This window comes from Helobdella robusta (genome assembly GCF_000326865.2).
Source record: "Helobdella robusta unplaced genomic scaffold HELROscaffold_57, whole genome shotgun sequence".
In the NCBI taxonomy this organism is placed as follows: Eukaryota; Metazoa; Annelida; class Clitellata; order Rhynchobdellida; family Glossiphoniidae; genus Helobdella; species Helobdella robusta.
The window spans coordinates 939,589-962,373 of NW_008705311.1; the positions used below are offsets into that span (position 1 = coordinate 939,589).

The 22,785-nt window shown below is 32.6% G+C and overlaps 4 protein-coding genes across 4 annotated transcripts; 2 read left to right on the forward strand and 2 right to left on the reverse strand.

Moving 5' to 3' along the window:
* Positions 1 to 84: 84 nt before the first annotated feature.
* HELRODRAFT_102862 (hypothetical protein) lies at positions 85 to 7,306 on the reverse strand (the record flags this gene model as incomplete). Its single annotated transcript, XM_009028691.1, has 15 exons — positions 85 to 100; positions 2,112 to 2,412; positions 3,061 to 3,179; positions 3,450 to 3,624; positions 3,789 to 3,923; positions 4,052 to 4,120; positions 4,199 to 4,322; positions 4,465 to 4,583; positions 4,692 to 4,859; positions 5,027 to 5,134; positions 5,480 to 5,524; positions 5,593 to 5,725; positions 6,268 to 6,361; positions 6,677 to 6,861; positions 7,119 to 7,306. The coding sequence occupies 14 exons, from the start codon at positions 7,304 to 7,306 to the stop codon at positions 2,266 to 2,268; spliced, it is 1,809 nt and encodes a 602-aa protein (XP_009026939.1). The 3' UTR covers positions 85 to 100; positions 2,112 to 2,265.
* A 1,584-nt stretch (positions 7,307 to 8,890) lies between these two features.
* Positions 8,891 to 13,872, forward strand: HELRODRAFT_193729 (hypothetical protein; the record flags this gene model as incomplete). The annotated part of the gene is made up of 14 exons (XM_009028692.1): positions 8,891 to 8,926; positions 9,684 to 9,838; positions 10,148 to 10,384; positions 10,500 to 10,600; positions 10,686 to 10,766; positions 10,898 to 10,972; positions 11,343 to 11,489; positions 11,621 to 11,932; positions 12,048 to 12,404; positions 12,484 to 12,632; positions 12,718 to 12,792; positions 13,174 to 13,270; positions 13,453 to 13,530; positions 13,780 to 13,872. The coding sequence occupies exons 3-14, from the start codon at positions 10,162 to 10,164 to the stop codon at positions 13,870 to 13,872; spliced, it is 1,788 nt and encodes a 595-aa protein (XP_009026940.1). The 5' UTR covers positions 8,891 to 8,926; positions 9,684 to 9,838; positions 10,148 to 10,161.
* Positions 13,873 to 16,050: 2,178 nt separating this feature from the next.
* HELRODRAFT_179916 (hypothetical protein) lies at positions 16,051 to 19,195 on the reverse strand (the record flags this gene model as incomplete). Its single annotated transcript, XM_009028693.1, has 10 exons — positions 16,051 to 16,138; positions 16,271 to 16,395; positions 16,591 to 16,764; positions 17,043 to 17,128; positions 17,227 to 17,308; positions 17,593 to 17,664; positions 17,826 to 17,954; positions 18,265 to 18,432; positions 18,608 to 18,751; positions 19,139 to 19,195. The coding sequence occupies 10 exons, from the start codon at positions 19,193 to 19,195 to the stop codon at positions 16,051 to 16,053; spliced, it is 1,125 nt and encodes a 374-aa protein (XP_009026941.1).
* Positions 19,196 to 19,544: 349 nt separating this feature from the next.
* On the forward strand, positions 19,545 to 22,169 carry HELRODRAFT_87388 (hypothetical protein; the record flags this gene model as incomplete). The annotated part of the gene is made up of 7 exons (XM_009028605.1): positions 19,545 to 19,608; positions 19,898 to 20,032; positions 20,256 to 20,376; positions 20,564 to 20,674; positions 20,773 to 20,898; positions 21,558 to 21,766; positions 22,078 to 22,169. 7 exons carry the CDS (start codon positions 19,545 to 19,547, stop codon positions 22,167 to 22,169), a joined length of 858 nt encoding a protein of 285 aa, XP_009026853.1.
* Between the last annotated feature and the right edge of the window lie 616 nt (positions 22,170 to 22,785).

Here is a 22,785-nt window from a genome sequence, read left to right on the forward strand (position 1 = left end):
GTTGCGACATCATTCATCAAGTTCATTCAAATCCTTTCTTTTATTTTCTACTCGTCCGTTCAGTCGTTCGCTTAGTTATTCCTCTTTTTTTTTTTTTTTACAAAACTTTGTGTAATCCTACTCACCCATCCATGTCCCGAATGTGATGTAGCATGATCAGGTAATGTGGCAGAACAATATCCTTTGTAAATTCGGAGTACTCGAAGGAAATTAGTGGAATGTTAGGTAGTCGAGATGAGATTCTCGGCCACCCGAGAACGTTCACCAACAGTTCCATGCTAGGTATGAGGACCTGAAGAAGAGGAGGAAGATTAATTATAAATGTAGTGACGATGATAATTTGATCATGATGACAACCTTTCTAGAAATAGATAAGAGAACTTCATCAAATAGTTCTGTAAGTTTCTCTGTACGGATGTTAAACAATTTGTACACCTAGAAATGAAGATGAGGGTTGTAACGACTATTCAACAGAAAAAATTTATTGATCAAAAATCTTCAAAGATTTTCAAACTGAGCATTGGTCCTGCACTCACCATGTTATCTTTAATAATATAATGTACCAAAAAATCTTCTGGTTTGATGAAATGTGCATACATCATACCCACAAATTTTGAAATGTTCATGTTTCCATCAAATTTGTTGAGAGTTTCATTTAAGTCACGGTAATGATGGGGACAATTTAATGTTTCAAGCCATTCACTGATCATCGATTTATTTGGCATCTGACAGTCTTCACTGAAAATAGGTCCTGTTTGCGAAGTGTTGTGCAGTTGTAACAAATATTTTGTTGTACAATATTTGTAAACGTATTCAGGTACTATACCTTTTAAGACGTATGGCGATCGGCAGACATGCTGGCCATCAAACAACAAACTCATCACTAACTCTTTGTATGATTTCAATAATCGAAATTTTACCAAGTAGACTCCTACAGTTGATTTGTTAAAAATTTGCTAAATTTATTTGAAACATAGGTTTGAAATTTAGTTAATTAAGTAGACTAAAAACAAATTGAAATTAGTTTTACAAGTTGTAGCAGCCCAACCTTTGTTTAAATATATAACTTCAAATAATACATCCACTTTAAATTTCCCATCCGCAAACATGTAGACCTGAAGTTCGTGCTCAGTAGAGAGAAAGTCTGTAACACTTTGGAAAAAATTAATGAATAAAAATAAAAGAACAAAATAATTGAGGAGTTGGCTTGAAGACACTTACTTGTTTCCTTGATCATCGACAATTTGTACGTAGATATAACGAACGGGAAGATGCATTGCAATGTTAAGACCAGGACCCCATACTAAAAAATTTTCTGCGGTTATTTTTCTGTTTTGGTCAGTACATTTTGAAATCGTAAAATAGTGCATCAGAAAAAGTAGAATTGCTATAAATAGTAATAGCATTTTTCAACTGTCAAATTCTTTTAAACTTTCACACTTTATTGTTATTTGAATGGTCACAAACAACAAAATAAACGGTGTTTTTACAGCGTCACATTTTGAAACCCATTGAAACACGTCATTCAAAAATTTTTATTAATTATCAACTTAATAAAACTTCATAATTTTTAAATGAATAATGATTTTTTGTTAAAATTCAATAAAAAAGATTGTGTAAATATTATTAGCTTTCCATCACTTATCGATTTTACAACATGAATCAGTTTCAGTTTTTGAAATGGCTGCGGCGAGATATCGCAAGTTTTTGAAGCTGTGCGAAATTTGGCCGATCGATGCGACAAAAGTAGGACGAGGCAGAGATCTGGGTACGCACATCCGAGAACTAATCTCAAAAAGTTTCAGTAAAGGTGAAATGACACGCATCGTTGATGAACCTTCATGTGACGAAACTTATGAATCCCTTCACAAAATTGCAACGAATCACTACAAGAGTAAGTACCCGAGAAGTAGGAACTGCTCGGCCACAAATTGCACTTTGGAAGAACTAAAAATGGTGACATCTTCGGACGGACTTGAAAAAGCACAAGATGATCCTCCATTGTCTCAACGTTTTTCAAGAGTGTTTGGCAGGAGGACTTGATTGATTGATACTCACAACTACAACTCACTGCACTACTAGTTCTGTTACTCAACTCAGTAACAACTTCTCCATACAAAATAATTTTTTATCAATTTTTAAATTAACCATGCATTTTTTTGTACAATTGAATTGAAGACAATTTGCAATTATTTTAAATTTGAATAATGCATAAATAAAAAAAAATAATATTTTCTGTGATCAACTAAAATAAAGTATTAAAAGTCAAAAATTTGGCTTGTATTTCTTGACTTCGACCATGACATTGTGAATGTTAATGAGCTCTCCTCTCACTGGATATGATGCAAAAGGTCTCTGTGACAGAACTTTATGAAACAAGTGGTAGTACTGGATCAGTTGAGTTAGTGTTGCCTGTATAGAAATTATAAAAATTGTTTGACAATCACGTAACTGAATGACGAAGATTTAAAATATATGCAGTAGTTGCAGTGAATGCAAATTATCCAAAATAGTTTGAAGTTTCAATTGGATTTCAAATTCTCAAAAATGACATTAGAACTATATTATTATTATTTAACTTTGCTGAAATATAGAAAATTGATATTGCACATGTTTTTGTCGGTCTATCAATTAGATATTTAATGCTAAAATAAAGAGTATTTATAAGCTGAAATCTGGAATGAGGTATACAAAGAGAAACAAAACAGGTGTAAAATTAAATTTAACTGTAGTAGTAGTAGTTATAACAAATTAACTTTATATGGAACATAGGAGTTGCGATGATTTAGCAACATACTTTGGGAAAATGTGAGGATGAAGATAAATTTGAATCAAAGACAAAAACTCAAGTGATGGACAGGAAAAAAACACAAATTTTAAAAAAGCTTTGAGAATTGAAAATTAGTGAAACATGGTGAAAGATTTGATCAATTTATGAGCTAATTTAAACATTGAATGTCGAAAATGTGACGTCATTTAACATTTAAAGTTAGTAATATTTAGCAGTGAGAAGTAATGCAACAAGTGCATAACGTATAGGAGTAATATGCAAATAAGTGCCTGCAGTATCTGAGTTCCATTCTTAAAATTTGAGAAGGTCCTCATGATCTCCTGGTTGATTGAATCAATTGACTTCTTCCATTCGCTGTTGAACCCGCGAACCAGCTGAACCACGCGTTCTGTAAATGGCAAATGTTTAATCTGTTTAAATGTTTCAATTTATGTAAAATTTTGCTGTAGAAAGATTATTTGACAGAGAACTCATCAATGCTATACTTTAATGGTTTTGGGATTAGTCTAAAGATGTTGATACATTAGTTGTAAATTGTGAAATCGTCTCAACAGTTTTCATTTAAAACAGTATCAACACATAAATTTGTTACTTTACTTTAATCAAATTTTCATTTAATTTATACGTTAAAATATCATGAAACTTTTCAACAGCTGACTTTCATCAGCAGCTGAACAATCGAGGACACCGTCTTTGAGTTCGAAATCTTTAACAAAAGTGATGATGCCGCGGAAATAAGTTAGGAGAACTTCTTCGACATATTCTTGAGTCTTTCTTAGGATATGATCTTTGAAGTGGTGGCACTCTTTGCTGTTTGGGTCTGTCGTTCGCTCCTGGCGAAGAAAATTTTTAAAGAGAGGTTCATCATAATTTATTGTGACTGACAATGACAACTGATCACTAAATTAAAAGTTAGTGAGAGTTAGTTAGGAATTAAAAGTAATGTCGAGTGAGACATATAACTTGCGATCGACAACGAAAAAATATCCCAACAAACCGCAACAACGCTGATGATGATGTCATAATTGTTGATGAGGAAGACGAGTTGTTGTTTGTTGTTGCTGAAGTTCGTCGCCATCTTCAATAATAAGTTGTCAATCTCACTTTGCAGTTGCATCAGCAGCATTTGAGTCTGAAGATGCAATGAATTTGTTGAAGATAGATTTCATTCAATGAAGTGTGGATTGAATTTTGAGTATTGTTCATTTTGCACCACCTATCGAAAACTATCAGCCAATCAACAATCATTAAAATATTAACCCTTTCATTCATTGGTGCCTCACTGAAGCCAACCACGGCTGATGTAAATTCAGCGAATCGTCGCGTTATCTGTAAAAGGTGTAGGATACTTTTTTTTATACTGTGACCTACTTACATTAATTATGATGATTATAACGGCACACTTACATAATGAGGTCTGACGTCGATGTGACCCATCTTATGTGGATCACATTCCTTGACTGATTGAATATTCATGAGCAGGAGCTGTTCAAATCTAGGCTCCATAATTTTATGCAGAGTTGTATAATACCTGTTGCATTAAGACATAAGATGCAGACGAGTTAGGTTAAATCAACTGATAAACTAAACGGTTTCGACAATTTGATAGTTTGTGACGTTTTTGATTAATCAGAATCTTGAAAAATTCTGATGGGATTAAGTGAGGAGCTAACTTGTCGAGCACCGGTGCTCCCCTCATCTGCATAATGGCCTTGAACTTGTGAACGATTTGCATGCATAAGAAGATGGCTATGGAGTCGTGGCAATCGCCGACGTACGATTCAGTTTGCTTCTGGAGGACGTTTTGAATCGTTAGTTAATATTATTAATTAATTTCTGGATTAATTAATTAATCCTACAAGCAATTTTCAGTAAGACAAGCAGAAAACAAACAACTAACAACAAAGAACGACAGTGTCTTAGCGAAGATGAGATTAAACAGCTCCAGTGACGACGACGATGACGACGATGACGACATCACGAAGAAATCGCTGATGAAGAAAAATTCGCGGCAACAATTGTCCAACAGTGCGTACTGGTGACTGCGGAACAAACTTTCGTAAGGATACTGTGGGAGAGAGAGATGGTGAGGAGGACGGTGAGTGAAAGAAGAGATGGTGAGAAGGATGATGAGTGAAAGAAGAGATGGTGAGAAGGATGATGAAAAGGTATGAATTGAGAAGTAACCCTTACTATCACCCTCACCATCATCATTATCATAATCATTATCATCACCTTGTTAGTGGAGTGGGCTACGATGACGGGTCCTTCAAGTTCGGCACTGTTCAAGATGTTTCCTCGATTTCCAATGCTGAAGATGGTCGAACGATTTTTTAACGAAGGCTTGTTCGAGAAGAATCGTGTGATGATGATGGTGGTGGTTGTTGTGAGAAGGAAGACGACGACGATGATGATGGTGACGACGACGACGATGATGTTTCAAGTTAAGGAATAATTTCTAACGTAATTTTTCAAAAAATTAAATCATTATCGATTCTGAAAACCGAAATTAAAACACGAATGATGGATGGATGAGTGAACGAGTGAACGTGCGAGAAAGTGGAAGAATAAATCGAAAACGGAGCAGAAAATGAATGAATGGAAAAAAGAATAAAGGAATGAAAAATAGAAAGAATGAGTGAATGAGAGAGATGAAAATTTGAATAGGAGGATATCTTTCTTCGCGACATCTTCGGCGGCCATCATGTCATCCTTGTCGGCGACTTCTTCGAACTGACGAGTGTTTGAAATAATAATCACAATAATTGAAATAAAACTTTATAACACAATAAAGAGCCCACCTGCAGTTTCATGACCCTGGTGGCGTATCCCTTGAAGTAGGACCAGTAGACCTTACTCATTGTGTCCAGGTACTCATCGCGTATTTCTTTCGATACGTTACGTTCGTGAGACATTAGGAATTCGTTGAAGAATCTGTACGTGTATATATATATATATATATATATATATATATATATATATATATATATATATGTATGTATATATGTGTGTGTGTTGGTAATAGACCATAATTTTTACAATATTCTATAAATTCTATCAAATGTTTGGCGTTAATATGTTTGTAGTTCGTTTAACCAAAAGACTTTAGTGAGAAAAATCGAAAAAACGAACTACAAACATATTAACGTCAAACATTCGGTAGAATTTATAAAATATTGTATATATATATATATATATATATATATATATATATATATATATATATATATATATATCTACATCTACGTATGTATGTACATGAATGTTTGTATGTGTGTGCGTGCGTAAATTTGTGTGCGTGCGTGTGTTAGAGACATCAAAATAAGAGAAAGCAGTTGCGTTTTTTTATTTTATTGACTAAAAACTTCTTCGCTCAACAGACAGACACATATGAAACGATGCAGATGTGGTGGCAGACATTCAAGAAAGTAGCGACCAGCGAGGCCTCTTAAGATTACAGCAAATATGGTTGGGACCTAAATTTGAGGAGGGCATTCTGGGGCACATGGTAGTTGGTCATCGGTTTTCGGAACTGGTTGATTTTCTGGAGAAAGAACTCTCTTATCTTCTCTAATGCCTGATTATGATGATGACGATGATGTTGATAATGATGATCAAAACGACGACGACGATGATGAAAACAATCAGAAATATGCAATGATCAATGTTGGCGGTGAGTATTCATAAAATGAATTCAAGTAGGAGCATGCTGGCACTGAGGTCTTGCTTAAAAAAAGTACTTTTATTTTAAATTTTTTACTTTATCAAATAATAATATTGTCAGCAGTGGAGTCAACGAAGCCACACTCCTTGAAAGTCTAAGAACACGCCATCACCGACGTGTTAATAACATTAAGTATTTTTGATAAAAATATAACGGCTGACGGAGATGATGACGAGGAAGATGACCACACACGACCTTGAACTTGAGTTTTTCGAGAATGTCAATGACGTCAGAGCAGGATTTTGCGCTGTTTGTCGATTGCTGCTTCACGAATTTCAATTTGTGGTTCAACTCGTGCAACTGTTCAAGGAATGATCGATCAGTCACCTGACTGTCCATGATGATTCTGATTGGTTGGAAGAGGAGTGTGATATGATTTGATTGGTTGGGAGAGAAATGTGATGTGATGTGGTTGGTTGGTTTATCAAATATGAGTAGTATAATTCGATAATTGATAGCTTGACATCCAGCTTGTGTGAACAAAGAAACTGCAACAGTGATAGCAACAGATCCAAAAAAATCAACAAAACCGTCTATAACAACTAAGTCCAAAACAGCACAAACAACATCATCACCGACAACAACACCACCACCAACAACAACCTAATCATATTTTCATTGACAACCATCTCATCGACAAACTGACTCAACTCCCCCTTCACTGCCTGCTGGTTTTTTAATTTAATATTCATCTGCACGGATTGGTCTTGCAGTGCTTTAATCTCGTGACTGATGCTGCTCAAATCTGATTGGAAGCCCGTCAACATTTGCTCCATGACCTGAAATGTCATTGGTCAGATGTTTATTTATATGGACCGTGATCGGTCAACCATTTATTGAAACAAGATGTGATTAGGTGATTGATTGTCTAGTGGGATGGCTTATGATTGATCCACTGTTTGGTGGGATGAACTGTGATTGGCTGCTAAGTTAAAATGCATTAAAAATTTCAAACTCAATAATCAACAAATGAGTGAAAAATATAATGATAATAAATAAATAGGAGGACTAATTACTCGAAGGATGTCGTCACAAGCTGATATTTGTTTGTGCAGATTGGCAATGTTCTGGCTCTCTCTTATGTCTACAGAATAATTATTCATTCATTCATTCAATCGTTTGTTTGTCATTCCCCACATCACACTTATTCATTCACTAATATCTCCATCAATCCATCCACTAACAGTCCTCAACAGAAGCACTTTCAACTTTCATCAATTCTGATTCAATCTGCTTCGAATAGTGCCTCAAATCTATACCCTATACATTATTTATATTATAATTGTTGTTATTATATAATCATTATTATTATAATTATTATTAAATAATTATAACTTTTCGTTGTAATTTATATTAATCCTACATTGGCTAACCTTCTCTAAGGCTTCCTTCACTATTTCATCTTCCAAATTTGCCTGGATGTAAACTTTAAATGACAAAATATTATTATCATATATTATAATAATGCTATTTAAATTTTATTATTTATAGCTAAATTCATAATTAAAAAAGTAGATTTTCTTTCTTAAATAAAAATTTAAACCCCTTCACAACTTTGAAATATAACTAAAAACACTTAAAACAGAATTAATCATTAATCTCTAACTAATGATTACATAACAAATAAAACAAACCATTCTGGCTAGCTAAACTATTATTTAGAGACCACATTTTTACTAATATTAACCAATTATTCAACTATTAATTTTTTTTTAATATTTGTAATAAAATAAAATAAAAAAACAAAGATCACCATCAATTTCATCAAGGTTGTATTCATCTGAGACAAAATCAACGTCGTTTGATACAAAGTCATCCGACTTGTTATCCTAAAAATTATTAAAATCACTATAGATGATATTAATAATTAAAATAATTAATTAAAATTAAATAAACCAACAAACCAAAAGCTGAATAAAAAATTAAAAGTATATAAGCATGTGTAAAAAAACTAGAAAAGTTACTTTTTGTTTAGAATCATTCATTTTGAGGATTAATTCATATTTATAACAAACCGGATCGGCCAACAAGAACTTTATTTGGAATTTTTTAAATTAAAATTGAACATAAACATCAACTATTTCATACTTAGGTTTACTTTTAGCTTTTTATTATAATGAGTCTAAACCGAGGTTTGCCATTTACTTTTAATGAATTGCAAATAATAAACGCTAACGGTACGTTCTAATTTTACGAATGGCAATTGTAACTAATATTTTTAAAATTTAAATTTTAAGATAAATGCAAATTTAACAAATTTTTAATACTCTATTCATTATTTATTACTTAAATTGCAAGATTAGTAGTGAATTTTGAAAATTTCCCTGTCGAAGTATCAACATGATTTTAATTTTAAGCATGTTTTCATCCATTCACTAAAAATCTAAAATATTTCTGCTTAGGATTAAAAGGTTATTATTTTGTATTTAACGTTATAAATTATTTAATTTTTTTTTACTTGATATTTTTCATTCAACCGAATTCATTTTTTTAGTTTGATATGGACGAATAGTTAAATCAATTAGTTTAGTTAGAAGAGTACTTGCAAATGAAACACCTTTCTCTCTTATTTTATGCACTGCATAGTTATTTATATTTGCGATCATCATCAAGTAATAATCATCTCCCCAACGAAAGACTAAATGTAAATTGCGATAATCATCTTACGACTTTGGTCCAAATTTTCTTCTACTGCAAACATAATTTTGTCACCTGGCACCTGGTTGATTCATTATGATTTCTCATGATTCATTAATTAATAATTAATGAAATAAAAAACATTTTGTAGTCTGTCCAGTTTTCTTATAAAATTTCATTTCCACTGATCAACAAATCTACAGTCAAATATTAAAATTAAACGGATGGCGTATTTTATTTATATAAAATATATTTGTTAAGGATTTTATGATTAAAATAGATAATGATGATAAGTTAATGTTAATATTTATCCAGACTTTTTATTTTAGATTTAATTAAAGGTAAATTAATAATATATATTGTTAAATATTAAAAAGTTACATTGAAAAACACCTATTGAAAAAAACTAGACATCGTTTTGTTTGAACATTAATTGAGTCTATATATACATATAATAAATAATTTATAATTATTACAATTAATGTTAATAAAGTTAACTTTATTTTATTTATTTAATTACTTACCTACCAGATAACAAACAGTCTGTGTTTAATCCATCCCAAATCATATTCTTCCAACATTCTTCATGCTTACAATTTCAAAATAGTGAACAGTGACTTTTTGGTTGATTCTGAATGAATGAATGAAGCTTCTTTCTAACAAACAACAACAACAGCAGAGAATAAGTTTGTTTTTTTTTTATTTCATTTCAGTTAGTTGATAATATTGAAATTTATATTAGATGAATTACTCGTATAATATAATGTCTACTTAACTTATTTGAACTCTATTAAACCAGCAATCACCATGTTACATTGCCCCTTATAAAAATGAATTTACCAAATTTCATTCAATGATAATGTGGATGATGTTGGATATATTGTTGTTGCAGAATGAATAAATTTGTAATGTGAATTGAACCTTACAAATTTTGATACAACAGTACTCTAACTTATTAAATTAGATTTAATTCAAATTCATTGTTTCCAAATCAGTCAAATGAAGCAGAATGAAGAACATAGGCAGATTGAACATTATGAAGTCCAACAGATCAAACCCAAGTATTTCGAGCATGAATGGAAGTAGCAGTAACAGCAGCAGCAACAATCTGAACTGCTATCAACAGCAGCAGTTGGCAGCATCAGATAATCTTTGGAGCAGTAGAGATTCATCGATGTCTTCTCGTGAAGGAGTGCCCAACTCTTACTGTGGCACTCCTGTTATCTTCAAAAGTTTGTAATTCACTTTTAGTTGCAGATGTTTTGAATGGGTTTCTATGCTAATGCCACTTTTTGTTAGCAGTTACTAGCAATTTCAATTAAATAAATATATAATTGTTGCACTTAGATGCTATTGACGAACTGCCAGACAGAGCAGTTGGCCACAGGAAGTTGAGTTTGAAGGGTCAGTCATCATCGACTTGCAGTGATGCCATCAGAGAGGCCGCGGTCAGTTAACTATAATCTTACACACTAGATTTATTTTTATATTTCTAATTATTATAAATGTATTTCGTTTTTTGTTACCCTGCAGTATATAGGATCTTTTCCAGTTGACGAACCTACTCAGGAAGCCAGAGCTGATTACATCAAGAAACATCTGTCTGATATGAGAGTGGGTGGAGTTTTGAATAATAATTAGCTTGGTTGTGAATAATAATTAGCTTGGTTGTAAATATTTGTCAGCTTAGTTACGAATGTTAATTAGATAAAATTTGTTAATGAAAACAATTTGATACAATTCAGAATATTAGCAGTGCCAAACCCGTCTTGCTGGCCATCTCACTGTCAGGAATAAAAGTCTGCTGTGGATCGGGAGAGGTCTGCCTTCTTATTCCTCATCTTTCATACTATATTTCATTTGCATACTCTTGGTTTCTGTATCAGCAGAGCCAAACTTTTGACGCTGATTATCTCAAAGTTGAAAAAATAAAATACTTGAAATTGTTGTCTAAAGAAGTAGTCCTATCTGTATTTATGTTTTATCAAGTCGGTATTAATTCGTTGTTCAATATTTCTTCAACGTAGTTTTTGTCTAACGCACATCAAATCTTTTTAGAAATTTCATTTTACTGTATCAGTTAAAATAGACTTAATGAATTAAAAAAGAGAGAGGTAGAGAGAGAGAGAGAGAGAAATTAAAACCGATTATTTACGCAATCATGTGCACAATCTCGAATTTGCACTACAGACAGTATTCATGGCTCATGCTTTGAAAAGAATCTCCTACGCCACCTGCCAGCCAGAGAAGTGTCAGTTTTCATTTCTCGCTCGAGAGCCTAAATCTCCAACCAGCATCCAGTACTGCCACACTTTTGTCACTAAAACTTCCACTGAGGTTCATTTTTTGTTGATTCATCAATCGGTAATATGGATTCTACGATCAATGATCAATCGTCCATTTAACAATCAACCAACCAAACAGTAATTCCATCACATCACATCGCCAAAACATCATTACATCAACAGGCTGAAGAAATTAACAGCATCGTAGCAAATGCATTCAAGACAGCATACCAACAGCAACAGCAGCAGCAACAACAGCAGCAGCAACTAAATAGCAGCAGCAACAACATCTCAACATCTTTCAATGATCTTATTCAGAGCCAAATAAATCAACAGCAAAGAGAACATCAACTAGCCAATCAGATGAAAGAGGAAAGGTTGAAAGACCAATTAAATAGCATTTCGACTCCTCGCATCGATTCTATAGGCCAGGAGAGGAAGATGAGAAGAATGTCGAGACTCATCAGCAATGAGGATGAGGATGCTTTAGAATGGGTCTGCCCTCACAACATTTTTTTAAAATTGATGTTTGAAAATTTTTTTCAACATGCCATCATTTTTCATCTGGCCAAGTTATATTCATCATTGTTGTTTTTATGTTCCTTCATAGGCTAGAAATGTGGTAGACAAAATCATGATGATGACGACGACATCAACCATCAGCAGCAACAACTTCCATGACGGCAGCGGCATTGATGACAACAACAACTCAAACATTCATGATCTCCTCAACAGCCTGTCCTACAACAGCAACAATTCGAGCAACAACATCTCTAGCAGCAGCAGCAACAACACACCATCTCCAGTTAACTTAATTAAAAAGTTCATAGACAACAATTTCGACAAACTTTTCACATCAGACAGTTCAACAATCACCATCCTACCCTCACCAAAGCACTCATCATCTCACCAGCTGAACTCTCTTCATCAACATCTCGCTCAGCCTGAAGAACTCAGTCCTATTGAAGTGAAGACTCCTTCATTATTTTGTAATTTTATAACTGGGTTTCTAAAATTCTATAATTTTGTATGTCACTTCCATTCAGAGCTCTGATTGGAGCCCTATTAGGAGCCATCAACCAATAGGAACAAGTCATTCAATGGTCACCATGGCAACAAATGAAATTAGGTCATCCAATGCTAGTGAGGAACGACCGTCACACATTGAGCATCTTGCCAGGGAGTATTTAAATAAGTAATTTTGAATATTAAAATGATATTTGGCCTTAACGTATATTATGATAATCAATGGTGAATGTGCACTGATGAATATTAATTAGATCCGGTAGGCCAGAGGCTGATGTAAATGACAGCAAGTTGCATGAACAACCATGGTATCAGCCAGGAGTTCCTAGGTTACTCCATCCACCAATTCTGCCATTCATTCATTCATTCATTCATCCATCCATTTATCCGTCTTTGTTGTTTATTCATTTAATCTTCTATTCTTCCATTCATTCCAAGTTTCTTAGATCATTCATTCATCCATTCATCTGTGTAGTTAGTCATTTATCAATTTTGAATTCATCAACTCTTTCGTTCATCCTTTGTTGATTCATTTGTTTCGATGTATTACATTTTCACCGCTTTCACATCACTACCAATTCATCACCACCAACTAAATATAAACAGCCAATCACAACCAACTTATACAAAACAGCAAGCACAACTAATACCAAACAACCAATCACAATCTGCCAGCCTACCATCATTAACATTTTACAATTGACCAATAGGGACATAGCTTTGAATCAGCTGCTTCATCAGGTTAATGGATCATTTGTTGTTAGGGACAGCTCAACTCATCCAAACTGTTACGCTCTCTCTATCAAGGTCCATTAATTCATTTATATTCTCTATTTAAACATTCGTTCAGCTAATTTTGTAATAGTATTGATCTGTTTATATTTTTAAATGCCACTACTAGCATGTCCTTGATTTAAATCACGTGCGATTCATACTTTCATTCATCGTTCATCCATTCATTTTTCTTCGTTCATAAATTTTCCCTTCAGGTTCCAAAGTATGATTCTCCGAATGAGATCACGCACTATCTCATCGTCAAAACGCCCAGAGGAACCTTCAAAATCAAGGTGTTATCAGTATTCTAAAATACTAGTAGTAGTAGCAGTAGTAGTAGAAGTAGAGATAGTAATATTAATAGTAGTAGAAGTAGCCAAATCGGCTCTCGTAATGTTTTATCATCAATTCTATTATAAAATTTCAACATAAATATTGTCGTGATTGTCAGTTATTCGAATTTATAAAAATCTATGCCAAATTAAATGGTTTCTTTATACTATAATTGTCATATTATAATTGTTATTATTATTAACCGCCAGGGCCTGACAAAAGAATGGACGTCACTGACCTCCTTGGTACTCCACCACACAATCATGAGAGAACTTCTACCTTGCTTGCTAGTCTTGCCCTGAAAAAATTTATCATTATTTGCATAGGCTTACATCTGACTCGCATGGGTTGATATCACGTTTGAATGAATTAACATAAAATTTGCATGAATTAGTTTAAGATTTCAATAAATTGGTAGAATTTACCAAAATTTCATTGAAAATCGATGAAGGAGCTTAGGAGGTCTGATTTGATTGAGTAGGAATATTCATTTTAAGTAGGAATTTTTAATGTTTTCAATAGTAATCTAATTGGTATTTGCAAATTGTGCATCTGTCGTATCGAATGCGTGTGTTTTTGGAGATGTATGAGTGTTTTAATAATATGAATGCTTAAACGAATGTGCTTTGATGAATGTATGTTGAACAGAAGTGAGGTGAATGATGAACGAAATAAACTTGCACGAATAATTGAAGAGATATACTTACATACTCTACTAATGCGTCCTTTTATTATTTCATTTGCATGTTCTTGGCTAAGAATTACAAGTTCATTCGTCTCAAATCCACGTAAATTTTAAGTCAAGACATTATTCTTACATCTAGCAAATTATTGAACAAATCATTTGTGGTAGGCTCTTACATTTTCATTTTGAAATGACATATGAAAAAATGATACAAATGCATAAGTTATTATCGTTTTAATCATTATTATATTTTGACGCCTATTGTAGTTATCAAATTATTAGTTAAGAAATGTTTCTGATCTTAAATGTCATTGGCGAAATTATTTTATTTCAATTGTATGCAAATTAGATGATGATATTCGTTATTAACCAATGCAATCTCATTAATATTTATGCTGGCTGACATCATGAGCATTGATGAGCTGATGACTGATCGCCATTAATATTAATGAGGTGATTATTAATTTAGCAATAATACCGTTTAATATAACTATAGATATTGATTTTTTCACGTTCAATGTCTGTGGTTATACATTCTACTCTTCTTCTTCTCACTCACTAATTACTTTATTCATTGGTACAGTTATTGAGATATCTAACAATTACGTGTTGCTATATTTTTTTTGCTTACATTGTTTCAAAGTTATTAAAAACATTAAGTTATACATGGATTGATACAAAAATTAAATGAATAATGAAGTATTATCAATGAATTAAATCGGTTGATCTTAATGTAATATACGTGTTAAATAATCACGAATAACATCAACGTGACTCGCATGTCACATTTTGTCTGTATCTGATCGCTTGTTTTAGTGTCTCACAATGAATCAATTATGACATAAGCTATCAATTTTACAAGTATCTTTGTTACTATTACCTTCGAGACCAGATCTAACCTTATGTTACCTTATGTAATGCGTTATATTTTTTGGATGGTTTGAATGACGTTGAAGAACATGTAACACAGTCAATGCAATTTATTATTTTTTTTTTAAATCGAACTTAGTATTATAATTTTAACTCAAATTTCATTTTGTATTCGCTTTGAATGTGTTCATAATTGTGACATTGTGAATGTGTGATTGTAAACTTTCAATTGTATGCTTACATGTATGTATGTATGTTAAAGATACGTACGCGCTTGCATGTGTTAAACGTTTCATCTGTATTTTATGTTTATATTGACTAATGATTTTACCTGTCTACATACAGAACACTCACATCTCATGTAACCGACTCATCAATATCACAATTTCTGTCATCATACTCATCTTAACTAGCTTAGATATTATATTTGTTGATCTGACTACTTCATATTCTTTTAATTGATGAATTAATAAATAAACGGCATTTACAACAAGAGGACGGATGAATCAAATACTAAACCAAAACCGACGCTATTCGCATTCATACCTTCTATACACACACGCACGTATATATATATATATATTATGTATGACGATAAGCATGGTAATTAATGTTAATTTGATGTCCAATTAAAACGACGATGATTAACGACAAGAGCGTGCGGTTCAATAAATGTCAATAAAATTTACATACATATATATATATATGTATATATATATACCCTACACACAAATTAAAAAAAACCCTAACCTCTGCGGCAAAATGTGAGAAATCGTTTCGAAATAAGCGGAAACGAGTCAACAAGTTGGATTCATTCGACGGTTTTGTCTAAAGTACATTTGTAAGGCCACTAGCTAGCACTGCACGTAAAACGAACTTAATAAAACATTGACGTATCGAAAATTATTGCAGAATAAGGGAAGCATCAATAAAATAAGTGGTCCATGCAAACGTCTCTTTCCTTTCTCGAACACCTTGGTGCGTTCATTGCTCCTGTCGCTTTAAATCTTTCCCTGAATGATGAATCGTATACCCATTCATAATATTACGATTGCCATTGTAATAAACAAGCGTAATTAATCATAATCATTTACGGAGAACTGTTTTACTGTTAATAATTTATAACTACGGAAGCAATTTCAAACCCAAGGCTGAGAAAATCATCATTAGTCATCCTTTCGGATTTGGATTTGAAAACGTTGTAGTAGGTGTGCTGGTGTCTCTCATTGATCATGCTGTCCGTCGTGTACCTTCCGGGGCCTGGTTCGGACTTGTGTTGTTGGTGTTGTCAGTGTAGATATTGTTCATGCTTTTGTGTGTTGCTAATGATTGATAGTGCGATATTCAAATGAAACTAGTTGAAGCAAAAAAGAAATAGATAAGAAAAACTAATAGATTTATCTTTTTGTTTATAGTTTATAAGACTATAAACAAAAAGATAATCAAGCAAGATAATTGATCGAACCAATTTAGCGGTGGAACATTCAAGAAACTTGAACATTCTAGGAGTGGTACTGTTGAAAGCAGGCTTCAACTTGCTGATGGTGACGCACATCCCTTCATCATCTTCTCCCTCCTGCTTCCTCTTCTGACATTTGAATGGGTAGATTGGGTTGTAGGAGCCGGGACCAGGAATATTCTTGATGGTCATTCATGGTTTGGATAATGTGATGTGCGATATAGTAATGTTGTTACTTTGTGCTGACAGTTTTGGTTTATAAAAATTGCTACTGCTATTGACTGTGACCTTATTACTTATTTACTGATTGTAACTGCGTATGAGCTTGGGGTCTGCCGTATATTTTTATGTCGATCAATCACTACAACTCTCTCTCCTCTCTCTGTCATCCATTTATATTCACTAACACTTGTTTGTATCATGATCTCATTTTTTTATTCATTCATTCCCTAACTGACTGCAGATCTGGAGGCATAGCTTGGTGATTCAATGACGTTACGAAGGTACTCTTTCAATGGAAAGCGTGCCGATTTCTGAAACAATCCTGTTGGTGATGATAACGATAACAAAGACGTCAACGATGATTATGGTGTAAAAAGTGATAATAATAATAATGATGATGCAAAAAAAAAATTTAATGACCTCGTTGCCTGTTCTTATTGAGTTTCTTAATTGTATCGGTTCTAACATCAAACTGAGCAGGACTGGCCAGATAATCTTGCTTCTGGAGGCGCGTTCAACACGAACAAATAAATTAGTCTTCGCAATTTTCATACATAAGGAGAACACACAAAAAAATTTATTCGTTTTGAATCAGAAATAAAGATTTAATATTTACATTACATTATAAACCTGATCAACATGATGCCATTGATACAAACAATTATGATCAATCAACCAGCCATGTAATCTATCCGTCAATCAACTAAACATTCAACCAGCACATCAATCAGTTAGCCAGCCAATCAACCAGCCACTGACAATGTCCCAGATAGATTTTATGTTGACATCTCTCCACGGAGCAATAGACTTCTTGCACGTTTCAACTTCTTTGTACATTCCTGGTGCAAGACCGGACCCCTGCTTAGTGTTTAAATTTAAACTGAAAAAATCAATCAAAAAGTCACTTAGAGCTAGATTGCAGTTTCAAATCAACATTTTCGTACATTTACATACACCTATTACTGTTACTTGCCAATTACTTAATGGCAATTAAATTTCAAAAACATCATTTTACTGACAGAAGAGTTCAATGAGAATCTATTAATCTTCCAACCAATGCCAAAATCTTGATAATTTCTTCTGAACGATTTTTTGGGACCGAAACATTTATATGTGTTATTGTACATACCAGGTCCCGGGAGGTGATCCTATTATTCATTTGGTTTGTTAAGTGAAATTATTGTTTGAATAACTTGTAAGATTTTAATGAATGGCAATGTAACAAATTCGAAGCTGAAAATATAAAGATGAAATTTAAAAATAAACCAATCATTATTGAAACACAAAATAAAAGACAGTAGCTTTAATAACATAAAAAATGATCTAAACCAAAAAATGATTGATTTAGATAAAAAAAAACCAAACAAATAAATATAAATTGAATAAATTTAGAAAATATGGATGAACAATATCTTCAAATAAACATAAATTGAATAATTTTAGAAAATATGGATGAACAATATCTCCAAAGATAAATCTTGGAGCTCTGGACTGGTTGCATCTCTTTTTATCTGCCTTCTGACAACCTAGTTTTTTGCTGGCAATATGAAGATCAGATGATAGTGGCAGGGGTCTGTTTGTTTTTTTCAATTCTGTAGATGTTCCTTCTTTCAGTGGTAGCTTTGTCTTTAAAATTTGTTTATTTTAATTCTAGTTAGCAAATTTTTATTATTAATGCAATAAGTATCACCAATTTAACCATCAATCATCTTATTCATCTTTACAAAATAGCAATAATCTTGGCCATCGTCTTTTTCACCTCCATCATTCATTAACAACATTATTCAGCAGTTAGCATTACATTGAACATCTGATCAATTTTCTCTTTAATTTCTTTCAGTGTTTTGTGCTTCTTACTTGATCTCTTCCATTCATTAATGTTGCAAATGTTTGTCTTCTTTGACTTGTTGGAATCATTGAAATAATATCCAGTCCCTAAATAACTCTTTTTATGAAAATAAAAATCAAATAATTAAATTATTATTAAATAATAACAAAAAGACAAAAAAGCAATCTATAACAAACAATGTTAAATGATATTTAAAAATAACTATCTAATGTCATCTCTCTCTATAATACAAAAATAAAATAAACTGCTGAACTAATCTGAAAAATAAAATAACCGATGCTGGTGGAATGTGAGCACCCCCAATTCTGTGTTTAATGATCAATTTAATCGAAAATATAGTTTATTCAGTAATGAATTAGCGTAATATTGTCATAAATTAATCATAAAAATTTAACGTTCAAATTTTAAAATTTTTTATGAAAATTGAAAATAAAAAACTGACTTGCTACTATAGTTGATCAAATTTTCCTTTTTACGACTGACTTTCAACAAGTCAAAACTTTTACAGATATTATTGCCTAAATTTGTACTTTCGGACATTTTAATGAAACAAAAATTACTTCTAACACCTCATCTCAGAGAGCAAAAAACAAACGCAACTCAAAAGCGTTAGCGTTTTCACGGCGTCTGTCTTTTAAACAGCATTTAAAAGTTAACTTAGGTTTTAAAACCTGTGATCTGGAGAAACCTAGCGAACGTTCATGAATCTTATGTAAAAATGTATCTGCTAGCTCTATCAATTCCGACTATATATCAATTCCGACTGTTTTAAGTTTCAAAACCTAAGTTAACTTTTAACTCCCTTTTTCACCATTATTCTAGTTTTTTGACTTGAACTACCAAACGTACGACAGTCTGTTGGTTTTATTGAGTGAGTTGTCGTTTAAGAATGTCCCCACCAAAATTTTCAGATTTGCACGAAGAAGCTCGAGATTTAATCTCCAAAGGATATAGTAAGTCTTGGTCATATCTACTCCTATTTTTTTAATTTTTTTTTCAAAGTTTTTATATAAATAAACCATTCATACTGGGGAAATGAAATGAAAAAATCCTTGAAAGTGACATTAATTGATTAATGAATAAAAAGCAAGAGGACCAAATTTAGTCACAAAAATTATTCATTTCAGCATTTTATATTTTAAAATTTGTTATTCATTATTATGATTTTTTTTTATAAATAAATGTTATGAATAATCTGAATAATCAAAATGTGAATTTTCCATTTGAATTTTAACAAATCAGATTATGGGTTGTGCAAATTGGAATTTAAATCAAAGTCAACAGCAGGTCTTCATTTGTTGAGCAATTGCACAATCAACAACGACACTAAACTGTTTGCTGGCAATTTGAAACTGCAACATAAGTTGAAAGATTATGGTAAGCTACTTATTTAAATCATGTGTTAGGTAAGTTTTGTCAAATACAAATTTAATTTAGTTAGAGTCTGGTCTTAGAATTACTCTACTTAATAGTTCAATAGTTAATATGTTACATTTTTAATAATTTAATTCAGAATCCAATCCTATAACAGTATAACTGAATAGGAATTAATGAATTACCAAGTAATTAAACTATTCATAAATTTTTCTCTTTGAAACAGGTCTTGAATTTGTGACTGACTTCACTAATGAGGCACAGATAACCAACCAGTTGCATGTCAAAAATTGTATTGTCAATGGTTTAGGGTTGTCATTTGAGACAATGTTTGTACCCAGCATCAGGTGCGCATTTGTTTTTGTCATTCAGAATTCCTTTTCTCATTCTTTCACGCCATTCATCTATTCATTCATTAAATCATTCATTCATTAATTCATCTCATTAATTTGTTATTTGATATTGAATTAATAAACTGTTTCCAGCCATCGAGATTGATAAATAATCAAATTGACATTATTTTCATCCTACAAGTAAGAAGACTGCTTCCATAAAGTCGTCGTACAAGACAAAGAATACACACTCAACAGCTGATTTGTACTTTGATTTCACAGGAACTCATCTTGACCTTTCAACCATTTTAAAGTTAATATCATGACATCCCTATTTTTATTGCGTCACTACATCACATCCCTTTTGTAGTGACAACACTAAATAACACCCATCACTAATTAATTTCTCAGGAGTGGTAGCTGGTTTGGAGGGGTGATGATGAAATTGGACGAAACGACTCCCAACAAGAAAATTTGGCCATGTTTGAATTGGGCTGTAGGTTACAAGACTGGTGACTTAACCGTTGTTAACACTTTGTTGGTTTTGTTTTACAGTTTGTTTTTAATCTTTTATTTTACATCAAATAGTATGTTTGATTTTTAGTTTTTTCCTAATACTTCGTTAGATTTCTTTTGTTAATGTTATTTTTCATCATTATTTTTTCATCTCTAACACAGTTGTAGAAAATCCAGACTACCAATTTCAACAAATTTTAAGTTGCTCACATGAATAAATTATTATTATTATTACGGAAATTTATATACAGCGCTTTTTTATTGTTGAATTCTAAAAGCGCTACTAAATCATAGACAAATAAGACGGACATTAATTGTGCAAATAAATAAGTTTTAAGTTGACTTCGAAATTGTAAATATGATAGGTTAGGGTCACGTAAGTAAGGAGGTAAACCATTCCAAACAACCGGGCCAAGAACTGTTAAGTTGCGGGAACCCGTCACCAACTTTGTGATCGGGATAAAAAATAAATTGCGCTCGATTGATCGGAAGGAATATTTTGAAAAATGAGATTTGTATGATTCCAATCTATCGATGAGATAGGGAGGTGCTGTATTATTGACACATCATGTATTGGGAATGTTTTTGTATTCTTTCAAATTTCTAAACCATTCAAAAACAACTTTCAAAAAGTTTTCTGCAAAGCTGGTAAATAAAATGAAATAAAATCCATACGCCAGATCGGATTCAACCGAATATCAATCGTCCATCTGTCAGAAGATCAGCAAAGACCTCAAATTCGGCATTTTGATTGATTACTCAAAGGTTTCAAACGATTCTAAGATGACGTTCGGAGCCAAATACAACCACAAAAAAATGGGAGTCTTCAAAATCAAGATGAATAGCCATCAGCAGATTGGCATATCGTATCAGCTTGATATTAAGAAAGGTTAGCTGTGATTGGGGAGGGTTAGGGTCTTATAGCTGAATATGATTGGTTGCTTGGAATTTGTTGTTTGACTGTGATTGATTGATCAAAGTGTTGCATTTATTCAACGCCACATCTTAATAGCCAAATTAAAGCAGCTACAGACAATTATTTCAGTTGGTGGTCAATTAAATAATTCTTGCTAACACCAGTTGTTAGGAATAATTGCCTAGAAATTTATTGTATGGCAATTTGCTTTCAATCGAATTTATTTGTCTCTTCAATTCCTTTTCTGATACCTCTTTTTAATTTGATGAAATTTAATTACTCAGGAGTGACGCTGATACTGTCAACTCAGTTGGAATGTGACAGGAAGTCTCTCATTGGTCACAAGATGGGGGCCGGCCTGATGGTCGACCTCTGATTGCTCAGTTTGAATTATACTTCCCGGCCAATCATGATTCATTTCGTTTCATCCTATTTTCATTTATTAGATATTTTACTTTTTAGATGGCTTACAGATGAACCTACTAACCAATAGCTGCTAACCCATCAATCGTTTAAATCGATCAATCAACCAACAACCAATTAATCAATCAGTCAATCAGCCAGCCTTCTAGCGTTTGCCTGCCTGCTCACAATTTTTGTTTGCTCGTGTTCTACAGGAGTATATTCCATAACGGTCGCTGTGATTCGACGAGCAAGCAATGTTAATAGAATTGAAATTAATAAATGTCTCAACCATTCATTAGGGATTTGAATCGATTGAGTCGTTAATGATTTATTCAATCGTGTTCGTGACGTCATCATTTTGTATTTCTCTTGAAATGTTTGTGACGTCATATTTATAATTAGTTATAACGTGATTATCTTTCGTTACCCAGTGTCTTCATTTCTGTCATTTCAATCGTCTTAGGAGCTATAACCGGGTGAATAAGTGAATGAGCGAATGAATGATTAACGAGAAGTTGAATGAATAAATGAATATAAGTAATTAATTGTTTTTCAATTAAAGATTTTTTCGGCTCTTTTTTCGAATG